The sequence below is a fragment of the Bubalus bubalis genome, chromosome 7, assembly GCF_019923935.1.
Source record: "Bubalus bubalis isolate 160015118507 breed Murrah chromosome 7, NDDB_SH_1, whole genome shotgun sequence".
Taxonomy (NCBI): domain Eukaryota; kingdom Metazoa; phylum Chordata; class Mammalia; order Artiodactyla; family Bovidae; genus Bubalus; species Bubalus bubalis.
In genome coordinates this window covers 50,037,621-50,053,207 of record NC_059163.1, presented here as the reverse complement: position 1 = coordinate 50,053,207, position 15,587 = coordinate 50,037,621, and the positions used below count along the sequence as shown (strand labels likewise).

Genomic DNA, 15,587 nt, shown 5'->3' with positions numbered 1-15,587 from the left:
AAAAACAGTAAATGTTAAATTAAGAAGTCAAATATATAAAATTGTATACAAGGAAAGATTGAGGGATATAATTGGAAACCTTCTGAAAATCTTCAAAGGGCATAGTAAAGAGAGTACCAATGAAAAGCAAAGTTTTAAAATACTTAATAAACAGAATTCAATAAAGTTCACAGCTCATAACTCATTCTATTTGTTTTGTTAAAAAACAAACTACCAAGGAATTCCATGGCAGTCCAGTGGTTAGCATGCCATGCTTCCACGCTGGTAGCCTGGGTTTGGTCCTTAGTCAGGTATCTTTGTGTGTGTGTGTATAAAATATATGTATATATTTATAAAAAACAGACTATCAGCTCCAGACAGAATCTAGTGTATAACAATATATAGGGCCACTAAACAAAATATAGAAATTTCTTAATACTGGGTGTATATGTATTTGGATCAGACTGTTAGGATAAACATTTTCTTTTCAGGAAAAAAAAAGGAAAAAAAAAAAAAACAAAAACACACTGGTATACCTGGTCAAACTGAAGATCTTCACCCCTCTGAAGAGATCTAGATAATGGCTTCTCCTACAATTGAAAAAAAAGTATATGCAAAATATTAGAAATTTTACATATATTAAACAGTTGAGATTTGTAAGTTGGTTTTGCTTTCTTTGTAATTAGATTTTCTTTTGTAATTAATTAGTTTTAAGGAAAGGTGCTGATGTGCTAATACAAACAAAATTTAATTAATTTAATTTAGAAGAGCATACACAGCGTGACCCTTTCTGTCAGCCTTACTATCTACTTTTCTTGCTTCCTATTCCACATAGAATTATTTAACTTACTGAATGTGAGAGGTGTCTCAGATTATGTTCAAATCTATTACAACTGATTCTTTTATTGAGATTCTTTATGATAATTTTCTAAACTTTCTACATTAGGCTTTCTTATTGAATTTTTACCTGAAATATGTATCATAAAAAACCAGTGCCATTCTTCAACTGGAATTTAGAAATTTAGAGAGAATTTAGAATTTTTAGAATTTTAAATTTAGAATTTTAGAATTTAGAGAAAAACTGGAATTTAGAAGTATGTATATTCTGAAGCCTATCTATCCAAGAGTCCCAATTTCCTTCTCTCATTTATGACTCACCTTCATGAAAATAAACTCACAAACATATTTGTCACTGAAATGTAAAAATTCCTAATCTAACTACCAGAGAATCATGTTTCTAACTAATTTAATTGGAGTTGGTAAAATACTTGAATTTTATGTTGCTTGACTTTCTTTTTATTAATTTATTTTTATTGAAGGATAATTGCTTTATACAATTTTGCTGTTTTCTGTCAAACCTCAACATGAATCAGCCATAGGTATACATATATCCCCGCCCTTTTGAAACTTCCTCCCCATCCCACCCCTCTAGGTTGATACAGAGCCCCTGTTTGAGTTTCTTGAGCCATACAGCAAATTCCCGTTGGCTATCTATTTTACATATGGTAATGTAAGTTTCCATGTTACTCTTTCCATACATCTCACCCCCTTCTCCCCTCTCCCCATGTCCATAAGTCTGTTCTCTATGTCTGTTTCTCCACTGTTGCCCTGTAAATAAATTCTTCAGTACCATTTTTCTAGATTCCATATATATTTGTTAGAATACAGTATTTATCTTTTTCTTTCTGACCTCACTTCACTCTGTATAATAGGTTCTAGGTTCATCCACCTCATTAGAACTGACTCAAATGTGTTCCTTTTGTGGCTGAGTAATATTCCATTGTGTATATATACCACAACTTCTTTATCCATTCATACATCGATGGACATCTAGGTTGCTTCCGTGTTCTAGCTATTGTAAATAGTGCTGCAGTGAACAATGGTATACATGTGTCTCTTTCAATTTTGGTTTTATGGTGCTTGACTTTCTTAATAGGCAAAAGATTTTTGGTATGTCCTTGGCACTTGAGTCCTTAAATGCTAAGCACACTTTGGTAATTATCTTGCAGACAAGTCTTCTATCTCTAAACCCAACTACTATGCACAATAAACATGCAACATGATAATGATACTGTCCAATAATATATATATGCCCAATTAACTAGTTGTAAGTCTCACAGCAAGTTCAAGAGAACACTGCTTCTGTAAGTATCTAAAAGTTTGAAAATTACTGAGCTATCCTAATGCGAATTGTATATTTAAAACCTGGGCTAGGGGTGGTGTAGAAGAGAGAATAAGCTGTTTCTTCCCAACTTACTTGACTTACTTGATCCCCCTCACCTGATCCCTCTTTCACTGTAATACTAAATTGAAAGGTTTTCAGTAATATTTTGAGGAATGCTGATCTACATAGTTCATTACCCCATAAGGCATTTATACTATAAAGTAATGACTAAGAAGACTCAAAGAGAGCAATTAACTTTTCCAGAAACACTCACACTGTTTTCTTATACTCAACATTTTTCATTTTTCAATAAACTCACACTTTCTCAAAGATTTCTGAACATTTGATACCCTCACAGAGTTTTCCCTAAACCAAAAAGTGAGAGTTAGCTGTTTTTTACATAATAAGAACTCAGAAATGATGTTTGAATGTGAAATACTCACGTCACTATCAGTTAAAAACATTAATTTCTTGGACTCCAAAATCACTGCAGATGGTGACTGCAGCCATGAAATTAAAAGATGCTTGCTCCTTGGAAGAAAAGTTATGACCAACCTAGACAGCATATTAAAAAGCAGAGACACTACTTTGCCAAAGGTCCATCTAGTCAAAGCTATGGTTTTTCTAGTAGTCATGTGTGGATGTGAGAGCTGGACTATAAAGAAAGGTGAGCACCAAAGAACTGATGCTTTTGAACTGTGGTGTTGGAGAAAACTCTTCAGAGTCCCTTGGACTCCAAGGAGAGCCAACCAGTCCATCCTAAAGGAAATCAGTCCTGAATATTCACTGGAAGGACTGATGCTAAAGCTGAAACTCCAATACTTTGGCCACCTGATGTGAAGAATTGACTCATTGGAAAAGACCCTGATGCTGGGAAAGATTGAAGGCAGGAGGAGAAGGGGACGACAGAGGATGAGATGGCTGGATGGTACCACAGACTCAATGGACATGAGTTTGAGTAAACTCCAGGAGTTGGTGATGCACAGGGAGGCCTGGCGTGCTGCAGTCCATGGGGTCTCAAAGAGTCGGATACGACTGAGTGACTGAACTAAACTGAAGTGTACTGCACTAAATACAGATTACTAATCAAGGAATTTGTATTAACCTCTCAGTTTGATTATAATATGGTTGAGGACAGCCTAATCATTGCTCAAGCAGATGTACTTTCAATATGAGACTTTGAAAAGATAAACAATTTAAAAACATGCTTATAGTATCTGCAACCAATTAACATGACAAGTAAAAAGAATACAAGTTATTCTCCCATCCAAGTACTAACTGGGCCCGATCCTGCTTAGCTTCTGAGATCAGATGAGATCTGGGTGCATTCAGAGTGCTATGGCCATAGACCAAATTATTCTCTATATTTACATATAGATGAATGCAAAGACTTATGTATAAGAATATTTATTGTACTATCTTTTTCTGCTGTTGTCTTCCTGGTAGCTCAAACAGTAAAGAGGCTGCCTGCAACACAGGAGACCTGGGTTCAATCCCTGGGTCAGGAAGATCCTCTGGAGAAGGGAATGGCAATCCACTCCAGTATTCTTGCCTGGAGAATTCCATGGACAGAGGAGCCTGGTGAGCTACAGTCCATGAGATCGAAAAGACTGGGACAGGACTGAGCAACTAACAGTACACTATCTTTTTTGCAATGGCCTCAAATTGGGGTAAGTCCCAAACAGCTTATCCATAGAGAGTGGTATACAAACATTTATAGTACTTTCTCTAAGTGAAGTAATATTCAACTGTTAGAAAGAATGAGACAAATACATATGGGCTGACAATAGAACAATCTCTGATTTTTTAAATAAAAATAGGTACAGAAAAAATATATGTATATAAAATCTCATGGCTGTGTTTTTTCTTTTTTAAAGGTGGAAAGTGCTACAGAGATTGATAAATAACAGACATGAAAAATAGTAAACTAAAACTATGGACAGTGATTACATTGATAAAAAAATGAAAGGATCACTATTTTTATTACATAACCTTTAAAACTATTTCCACTTTTTATAATGTCATTATTTCAAAATAATAGAATATACTAATAATGAATCTAAAGTTCACAATCCCTTATACTCTAATTTGACCCTTTAACTAGTATCTGTGTGCAGAGTACCAGCAGCAACATGTAGCTTCCAGGGAAAGCAAGAGGGCTTACTGAAAAACTTTTGACAGTGTAACAATGATACTGAAATATTTCAATAATCTGCAACTAAACATGGCCTTCTCTCCTACTAAACAATCCTTATCATTGTAGATTTAAAAGTCCAATGATAGAGCAAAAAATATATATATTATCTTTGACTTTAGGATAGGAAGCTGCAGTGGAGGTGGGGACTTCCTAATGACCACTGAGAAGATGACATCTGAGTCACAATCAGAGGGAAGGGACTGAGCTTGCCATGCAAAGTGGGGAAAAGATAATCCAGTCTGTACCTTGGAATTCCCCAAAGGCTCAGGAATTGGAGGACTTCAGTACTATGAAAGTGTGGATGAAGGTGAAGTTAAAATAAGAATGTTGAGGGATTTCCCTGGTGGTCCAGTGGTTAAGAATCCATCTTGCAACACAGGGACACAGGCTCAATCCCTAGTAGGGGATCTGAGACCCCACATGCTGCGGGGCAGCTAAACCCATGTGCCACAACTAGAGAAAAAGCCTGCGTGCCACAATGGAGACTCAGAGCATCCAAAAAATTAAAAAAATAAGAGGGCTGGCACTGTATTGACCTCTTTTATAGGCTTTTTATTAAAAAGAGAAAACAAAAACCAAAAAGAGGTTGGTTGAATGTTTAGGAAAAGTTTAAACCCTACCTCTCACTCCCTTCACCTACTCTTACTTAGCAAGTTGGCCGTCTCTCCATCCTGCACATAGAGGAATTGCCCTTCTTAGCAAAGAACAAAATAGAGATGTCACCTGGGAGATTCTACACTTGAAGACATGGTATCATCCTGAAGACAGGGACTTTAAGTGAAAAAGTATATGCTAATATTAAAAAAAAAAAAAAACTAGTTATCTTCTGCCTCTATATCCCCTGAATGTTAGTAGCCAAGCCTAAACCTTCTCATTTGGGCTACTGAAGCACCCCTCTCAGGAGATTCTGACTAGTTCCCAGCTAAAGAGCTGACATTGATGGTTCAGATGACTACATGCTAAAGACCACAGTCAAAAAGGCCCCTCCACGAAGGTGGGGCTTCCAATCAGCTGTTCAATGCCTCAATCATAGTAAATAATATATACCATGTAACAATAAACATGTGAGGAGAAGGGGGGAAACTAACAGAAAAATGCGAGACCAGAAACTCTTTAAAATACAAAGATATTTAATACCATCAAAAAAACAGTGGATAGTGCAGTTGTAAAAATGCTGGTCCTAAACTAAATACATACAGTCTATAGTAGCAGGTGATTGGTTAAAGCCCTTTTCCCCATCTTCTTTATAGGTCACTGGCAATCTAATAACAGTAACAAATAAGCACAAATGTGCCTGGATCAATTATCCAGGATTGATCTACCTCTTTTTAGGAATAAAGAAACCTAAGGTATTGGATTACATTGCTTGCAAGCTGAAATTTTAATCAATGGTTGCCCTTCCTTTTTGAATCTTCCAAGATGAAAATGAAATCATGGCTGAAGTCAAGCTCAGCTAACCTTTGAATCTTTCAGCTTTCTTAATTTCCTTTTATTATGAGTTCTAATATGAAAATGAAAAGGCCAGTTCTCTCATTTTAGTGGTTGATTAAATTCTTTTAACAGAAGTTTTTCACATGGGTGCTTCTAAGTTTCCATGTAACCTACTGTCCATCTGACCATGAGACACGTTAGGCTCCTTGTATGTAACAATTTGCGGATGCTATTGTCTTTAAAACAGAATGAGAATTTCATTCAAGAACTCGAGAGAGTCATCTTGAACAGCAGTTTATTACTGGAAAGGGTACAAAATACATTTCAAAACAAATGAGATCACAATAAATGCATCTGAGGCTATAACGTATTTTCATTATCTAATCATAATGCTGGGTAGATGATACACCATCTACTCAGATTTGGACATAAATGAAACAAAGCTGGCAGAGATCTGATTTAGACAGGAAGAAATTATGCTGGTACATAGGATGTGGTGGTATGAATGGTAAGTGGCCAATGCAGGAGATAGAAGAGATACAGGTTCAGTCCCTGGGTTGGGAAGATCCCCTGGAGGAGGAAATGGCAACCCACTCCAGTATTCTTGCCTAGAAAATTCCATGTACAGAGGAGCCTGGCGGGCTACAGTCCATGGGGTCGCACAGAGTCGGACATAACTGAAGCAACTTAGCACGCACACATAGGAGTGTCGGTGGTAAAATCTATAAAATATGATGGGGATTTTCTCAGCCAGTGTTTGTCCTGAGCCGCCAGAGTCTACAACATTTGTGTATTTTCCTGGGGTGTCAGAAGGAGAAGGAAGGAATGTCTCTTCTCTCTTAAATGTGATGATGGGGTAGAAACACCTATTTTTCAATGGAATCCTGAGCACTACCCACTATAACTCAATAATCTCACTTTAAATTACATAGTGGGGGTTTCTGAAATGAACTGTTAAATGAATGAATAAAATACAGTCAGCATCAGTCTATTCTGAAAGAAATATTAGAAGCTCTGGCTAACACAATGATACTGTGCTTTGTCAGAAGGAAAATAAGGGTGCAGGCCACAGCAGTGTTCTCAAGAATAAGTTCAATTTATACGACAAGCTTTTACTAAGAGCCTACCACCAAGGTTAGTGCTGCAGGTACAAGAAGAGAGACCTGGTTCCTGGTATCAAGTAGCTCACATCAGTAAAGATAAACAGTTCTTTAATAAAAGATCTTTTAATGTAAACCATAAACCATAATATGACCACGTCAGAATCTAGGAGTGTGAACAAAATAACTATGGTAAAACATAGACTCATTTAGCTTAAGGAAGGATCACTATGTTAGAAGGGACACGTGGGAAGCTGGAAGGATGAGCAGAGGTTTAAAAACAGAGGAGTTCAAAGCATTTTAGATCCAGAGAAAAATAAAAACAAATACATCAGAACAACAGAATATATAGAGGATACTTTTAAGCCAATATTTTTGTCACAGCATACATCAGGATAGGAGAATCAAGAAACATTATACAAACTATAACAAGGCTTTGAAGAGGCTGAAATGACCCCCCCAAGAACTTGAATTTAATACATAGGAATGAAAAGGAAGCAAGAATTCTAAAGCAAGAAGGTGATGATACTGATATTTGTGTTGTAGATGAGGAACAGTTTGGTGAGAACAAGGAAAATGGAAAGGTGATGGACTACTACTTGATTGGTTAGAAGGCTAATGCAATGGTCTAATATGACAGAATCTGACCCTGAGTTAGGTCAGTAATACTAGCATTGGTAGAAAAAGGAAAGAACAAGTTATAAAATTGCTATATTATAGACTCATTCAAAGTAGGTAATTTCACTCACATTCTTTTAATTATGTTACTCTCAAGACTTTTATATTTCAAAATTGAAATTCCTTTAAGACAACAAGACATTTTAGAGCTGTTAGGACCATACTACATCATGCTGTTTATAAAACATTTTATAAAATAGGAAAAGAGCTTTTAAAATGTGCTGTATATGTTGCAAACTGTCGAAGCCAAGTGATGGGTCTAGAGGGGTCATTATACTATAATTTCTACTTTTCTATAAGTTTGTATTGAGATATATGAGTAAATAAAGGTGTATATATTTCAAGTATACAAGGTGATAAATACATATATACTCTGAAAGGATTCCCACTATCAAGTTAATTAAAACATCCATCACCTCACATATTCACTTTTTCTTTCTTTCTTTTTTGTTTTTAGTGAGAACACAAATTCGACTTTCTTAGCAACTTTCAGTTAAACAATATAGTATTATCAACTATAATCATCATGCTCCATAAGCCTTTTTTTAATCTATCTTTTAAAAGTGGTTTCCTTTCTGACTGTATGCTATTTAAGTAAGCCAGTAAAGCAATCTAACATGTAATTCACAGACCATGGATGAAGAAAATAACATTTTATAGAGTAAGTACCTTTCTAATTAAACCTTATAAGCACTATTTCATATCTATAAACTCTCATAATCCTAATTTTTAAAACAGAATTTTATATTATATACATGTTATACATACATTTGTATAAATATAAATATATATATATATATATATATATATATATACACATTGACATAAATATTGATGGACAGGGAGGCCTGGCGTGCTGCGATTCATGGGGTCGCAAAGAGTCGGACACGACTGAGTGACTGAACTGAACTGAACTGAATGCAGAAAGCAATCATGAAATGACTAAACTAAATATATTAATAATGAGATGTACAGTTCTGAAATATACATTTTAGTTAATGATCTTTTATGTACTATTATTTCTTAAACCTCAAATACATGATTTCATAGATCCTTTCCTCAGAGTAGTGTCCTCTATTTAAAGATCAGAAAGAAACTCGATGCTTGCAGGCACCCCACCCACAGACCTTCACAGTATGAGCAGTAAGTCCTACTTAACTAAGAAAATTAAGAACATATATTTCCTTCTTCTTCCCTCCTTTCTTAGGTCATCTTTATTCTCTCCCCTTCCTTTCTTCCTTCCTTCTGAGAAAGGACAGCAGGTTGAGTTAAGCCTAACTCTGTGCTCTGCTGCTTATTGGCTTTGGGCCTCAGACAAGTAACAGACCCTTTGGGTCTCAAAATAGTGGTGCACATCTATCTCTAATTCAGTTATGTAAGGAATAAATACATTTCAGCTGTTACATCCTCTACCTCCATCTTCATTATCACCACCCAACTTGTAATCTACCAACATGCTCTTGATTCATCACATATCTGTTCCCTTCAAACCCCAAGAGTTACTTTCTAAAGTTACTTCACCCTGCAGAAACGGTTCTCAGGCTATTTAACTTCCAGGTCCATAACCTGTTCCCCAGTGTTCACTGTACTCTGTGTCTATTATTTGACAATAATAATGCCATTCTATAGTTTCTTTCCCATGATGCCATCATCTGCTGTTTTGGCTTCAATCATCACCCTCATGTGGATGATGCCAAAATCTATGTTTCCTGCAAATTCCCCAAAAGAATTTCCAGCTACCAAATAATTCCACATGGTCTAGATTGCTAGTAGCTCAAGCTTAACATACACAAACATCTTAATCATCCTTACTATCCCAATAAAAGTCTTGTTTTCTTTACCGAGGTAAACACACTACCATCTTTTCGAACACTTCAAAAAATCTTTAACCCTTCATGTTCACTCAAAACACCTATTCCATTTTAATTGTGCATCAAGTTCTACTGATTCTGCTTTTGTTATTTATCTCACTTTTTTCCACTGCTAATGCCCTAGTTCAAGACTCTTTTCATTTCAGTGTGGACTTATACAACAGCTAAATAGTCTCCACCTTTCGTCTGTTCTCCTTGTTGTCCCACCACTGTTTATCTATCATAAAACAGTCATCACAATTCTTTAGAATCCAACCCAAACCTTTGTTCTTGTTCTTTTTCCTTCCTTCTTCCTCATAAGTAGAGCTCCTCATGCTTTTAAGTATCCTCATGTACTGTAAATTCAAAGCTGTTTACTTGTTTTAAGTTTGGCTATTGTCATATCACCAACTCACAGAATATTCTAGATTTCCTTTCATTTTCTCATATGTTTTATCTGTCTCAATAACTCCCCTTGGTGAAATCATTTTTGTCCTTTTGTTACCTGCAGTAACTCATCTAAGTGTATTCTAGAGTCATTACAGCTTTTTAGATGACCACTTTTTATCACCTATCCCTTTATTTTTTTTTAAGACATTATTTTTTAGAGTAGTTTTAGGTTCATAGCGTAACTGAGCAGAAGAACAGATTTACTGTTTTCCCCTGTGCCCACACATGCATAGCCCCTACCATTATCAACATGTGCACTAGAGGGGCGTATTCAAAACTGACACATCCTAATGATGTAAACTCTATAGACTGCACTATGGTTCACAACAGGTGTTGTAAATTCTATGGGTTTGGATATCCCTATGATGATGAATATCACCATTACAGTATCATACAGGACATATTCACTGCCCTAAAAATCCTGTGTCTGCCTATTCATCCCACCTCTACCCCTGCCCAACCTCTGGCAACCACTGATCTTTTACTGTCTCCATAGCTTTGTCTTTTCCAGAATGTCATATAGCTGGAATTATATAGTATACACCCTTTCAGATTGGCTTCCTTTAATATTTTTCAACTATGTCATTTTCTTTGGAAAATCTATAATATAATGGTTAAGGCAAGAAAAGATTTCAGGTTTATAGGTCAGCTCTACTCACCAAGGGTTCAGCCATTACAACCTCAATTTTCTTTTCAGCTTGAACAGCAAATTCTGCAAAGAGGCTCTTGATGACATATTCACCAGGCTTGACATCTGGGTCAATTGTAATGCTTGACATGATGATATTCTTTTTCCCCAAAGTAGAATGAGAGTTGGAAGAAGTGCAATACTTATTCACTTTGCTGACTGGTGCTGAAGCTAAAATAAAAGAAACAAAAGAACTCTACTTTAATAATCAACTCAATTAGGCCAACCATAACCACCTGGTTTAATATGCATCCTGCCCCTAAACTCCAACCAGATCTCCCAATCTGTATTACCAGACTCTATTTTTTCTATTGCACTTGTTGCCTTCTAACATACTGCCCAATATAACTGTAACTTCATTATATATCATGTTTACTATGTACTATTTATTTATTATGTGGTATTTTTCTCCTCACCCTGCTGTTGTGAATTCTATATGCTCAGAGACTCTCTTTTGTCTTTTTTGTTCACTGATGAATCCCAAGTGCTTAGAACAATGCCTGGTATATACTGGGGATACAATAAATATGTCATGGATGAATGAATGAATTCTAAACAAAGTTGTATGCAATGAAGGAAATATGTGTGAATAAATAAAATGCAAATTAGGTTAAGAAGTTAAAATACACTATTTTGGAGAGAATGCTCTGGAAACACATTTGAAAAAGCGAACTACATTTGAACTCACATCTAAATGATGAAAAAGAGGAAGCAAGGCAAAGCACCAGGAACAGAAAGTACAAAGTTGAGTTGAATGCTTGAAAAACAAAAAAAGGACCAGTGTGGCTGAAGCTCAAGGGATGGAACAGGGGTGGATGTGAGATGAAGTTAGAAGCATTAGTCAGAGACCAAAGTTTTAGAGCTGTATAAGGAGAATGGATATTACTCTCAATGCAATTAAAATTCAGTGCAAAGTGATGACTTGGAGAGGAAGAGGATCTGGCTTCTCTTTAAAAGATCCCTGGCTCCTCTGGAGAATGAATTAGATGAGGGCAAACGTAGAATCGGGGGAGCCACTACAGAAAATCCAGGTGAGATGATCACAGTTTGGGCTAAGAGGATGGTGATGGCACAGGAGAGAAAGGTCTGTCAGATGTTAGTGGACTTGGCTACTCACAGGAGAGCAAGCAATTAACGATGACTCATAGGACTTTCCTTTGAATCATTCAAAAGAGAGATCAAGATGACATTGTGCCTGGCAAACAGTACATTGAACCAAGTGTGACATAAAAAGAGCACCTGTTCTGTTTTCTTGACGCCTGGGCAGCCTACCTGGCTTTTATCTACAGCTTCTCCAGTTGCCTTGATCTTCCTACCTGCTGCATCAAACAGACCTTCCCATTCTCCAACTTCAGCTTATGACATCCCCTTTGGCCTAGAATATCCATGGAGAAACCTGTAAGAAATGTACTTCTCTACCTTGACCTGATCTCCAGAGACTGTGCGTTCAATATGCTGTCCTAGAAATTACGCCCTCCTTGAAATAGGAAGCAGAACACAATTTTTCAAACACTTTCTGTTCATGTGTGTGTTACATAACCATAGGACAGTACATTTAATCTAAAGAAATACATTCCCAACTCCTAAGGAATTGTTCTGTCAACTAAAAAAACAAAAAAACCTACTCTACCAAACATAAGATATGTCAAGATATCTAAAGTGACCGTGGTAACTCCAAAAGAAAATACTAGAAAGTAATATAAAATCAGGTGAGGGCAGTCACTTCAGAAAAAAATCGTTTGCAAATTTAAAAAATAAATATTTTTGGAAAACTGAACTTCTAAATGCCAAAGAATGGCTTACTTTCATGTCCTATCCATTATCTATGTTTACTCATTTTTGCATAGTACAAAATATTTTCCTCCAATGGTAAGATTACAAATTAGTCATGCATGATGCTTATATTTTCAAAATAATAATAATCAAAAGACTATTATAAACAGTTAATATTGCATAAAAGATAAATATCCTTGTATCACATAAAATTAAAATATATATTGTATTCTAGAACTAAAATCATATAAAAGAGTTCAAAATAAAAATTCACAGTCCTTTGAACACAGTGCATGCCATTTATTTTAAACAATGACGTGTTTGTTTACTCTGTTTCATGATCCAACATTGTATATTATAAAGGAGAGGATATATTAACAAATGTCACTGTGGGAAAGAAGATCTTAAATTTAAAAAATTTATTTTGGATTATTAAGAATACTTTATATTTTATATCCACATTATGTTGGATAGCTGTAGAGAATCATAAAATAGTCAAAAAGGCTACTCAGTTTCTAGAATTTTAATTTACATTTTAGGACTAAAAATGAGGATAAAACATTTTTAAATTTTTGACTTATGGTAGTAGATGCAAAATATATCTCTTCCTGTAATTAAGATTCATAAGGTCATATGAGAGTTACAAAGTTTCTTTGGCTTTAACTTTATAATAAATGTTTTAAACAAGAAGCCTATAATAGATCTTGGCACTTGAACTGTAGACTTTGATGAGGTATAACCTTAATGCATTTTAACTTTTAAAGTCTTCTCAAAAAGAAAAATTTTAGTTAAAATGATCTCTCAAATAACTCACCATTACTGTCTTCTACTTCCTAAAAAGCATAAACATAAGTTAAGCATAAATAAATATCCCTAAGTATCATAATTGAATTTTCAAGACATTTGCCAATATTAGCCAGAAGTTTTAGGGAAACTTGTATTTATCTTCCAAATAAAGGTCTATCTTCTAAATATCCACATTACATTCTAACATCAAAATACTTCAACTTGAAAGAAAAATCAAATTTTTAGTGTTTAAGAGTTAATCAGTTTTACCTCAAAATGAAATCAGTTAGAAAAAGACCCACACCTGAACTGAAAACTGGACAAAAACGATGAAGAAACAAGCTACAAAAGATAAAACAAGCCAATAACCACAAAAACAATATTTAACTTCACTGATATTTTAAAAATAAATAAAAATTAGATAACTTTTTTTATGTACCAAAATGGTTTCCCCCGATTGTGTATTTCACTATAATGTTCAGCTTGGTTAAGATATGTGAATTTTTCTCATATTCTGCTAATAGTTAAGAAAAAGGGATAGTCACTCTAAGCAGGGTTAAGAAGGTTAGTTTCTACATAACTGGATTAACCTGATGTCACCAGATTGCTTGAGTCAAATATTTTATGAAGCTAAATAGTACTATTTCTCTACATGCTATTAAAGTCTTTTGAAAATTTTACATATGTCTACTAGAGAATAATGACATAACTGTTAAGAGTGTAATTCTTAACACAATTTAGGCATTGAATTACAAGTTGTAAAAACCCAATGTCATATTAAACATCCTTGGAATATAAATCTATTAAACTCTGACAATAAAAAGAATAAAGCAAGACCTGAGTGATGAATATATAAAATTAAGATATAAAAATTAAAAGCTAGCCTGTGTACTCTTTCTCATAGATATGTGTGAAAGTCGCTCAGTTGTGTCAGACTCTTTGCAACTCCATGGATATACAGTCCATGGAATTCTCCAGGCCAGAATAGTGGAGAGGGTAGCATTTTCCTTCTCCATTCTCATAGATAAGGTGCAAATAAAAAGTAAATATGGCACTTCGAAAATTATTTATTTATTTATTATTTTTATGATTGTGCTGGGCCTTTGTTGCTGTGTGCAGGCTTTCTCTAGTTGCAATGCAAGGGCTTCTAATTGCAGTGGCTTTTCATTGCAGAGCAGGGGCCCTAGGAGCTCAGGCTTCAGTAGCTGTGGTATATGTGCTTAGTTGCTCCAAGGAATGTGGAATCTTCCGTGGGACAAGGATTGAACCCATGTCCCCTGAATTGAAGATTTTCAACCTACTGGACCACCAGGGAAGTTTGGTATTTTTAGATAGCGAGCTCTGTATAACATTGTACTTTGCATGTTTCATAAAAAAAAAAAAAAAAATTACCTTCTTCATGCTCATAAGTCTCCTCTTCCCTTATAGGATTAATTTAAATTCATTGAAGGAGAACAGATATGTGAGAAGAGACACGAAAACCCTAAGTTGAATCATGTTTGGTTTCATTACTTTATAGCAGTGGTTCTTGTTGTTTTCTGCCTCCATTATATTCTTACGTGCAACACTCTATACAATAACTCTAAATTCAGTGACTCTCAGTGATTGAGCTGCCCTAAAAAAGATGAGTAGGGGTGAGTAGATGTAGTTTTAAAAGACCCCAGTGGAGTCCACGAAAACTGAGCGCAGCACCCTCACCCCCAAGGCCAGGTCTTTAGACATAAAAATTACTACTCTTTGGTCATAAGCTTATACATACATATTTATGTAGAGATTTATATAATACAGAAAAGTAACAAAATACCACACAATTTCTTATTATAATAATGATTATTCACTTATATTGGTTAATAATAAACATGTTGATGATGACCTAAGAAAGAAAAGGTATAAGGTAAATGGCCTTTTGAACAAGACCAAAAGTCAAACATACCTATTTTAAAAGACAAAAGCAAAACTCTTAGTTTAAAAAGCAAGCCTTTCCCAGCAAGATATTTTGTGGCTATCAACACACTGACTGAAATTTACACGCAGAGGCAAATAACTCAGAATAGCCAACACAATACTGAAGAAGAACAAAGTTGGAGGACTGACAGCACTCAACTTCAAGACTTATTTTAACGCTACAGTGAACAAGACAGTGTGCTACTAATGAAGAATACATGACGACATCAGTGGGACAGAATAGAGAGCCGAGAACAGACTCACACAAACAGAGTCAACTGAAACTAATCTCTGAGAAAGGAGCAAACGCAATCAGTGGAAAACGGAGAATTTTCAACAAATGGTATTGGAATAACTAGACATTTGCATACTACAAAAATAAATAGATCTAGACACAGAACCTACATCTTTTACAAAAACTAACTCAAAATGGATCACAGATCTAAATGTGAAATGCAAAACAATAAAATTCCCAGACTATAAGGAGAAAATCTAACAGTTCTTGGGTTTGGTGATGACTTTACAGATACAACACTAAAAGCAAGAC

General features: G+C 35.2%; 1 protein-coding gene across 8 annotated transcripts in view; it reads right to left on the bottom strand.

The window, feature by feature from the left end:
* FRYL (FRY like transcription coactivator) overlaps window positions 1-15,587 on the bottom strand; it is a 264,481-nt gene that overhangs the window by 127,460 nt on the left and 121,434 nt on the right. For all 8 annotated transcript variants that reach the window (XM_044945882.2, XM_025290069.3, XM_025290064.3 and 5 more), the window contains 2 exons: window positions 10,509-10,708; window positions 516-569 (listed from right to left, as the gene is read on the bottom strand). In XM_044945882.2, coding sequence (XP_044801817.1) covers window positions 516-569; window positions 10,509-10,708 — 254 coding nt within the window. Of the gene's footprint in view, window positions 1-515; window positions 570-10,508; window positions 10,709-15,587 lie in introns of those variants that run through there.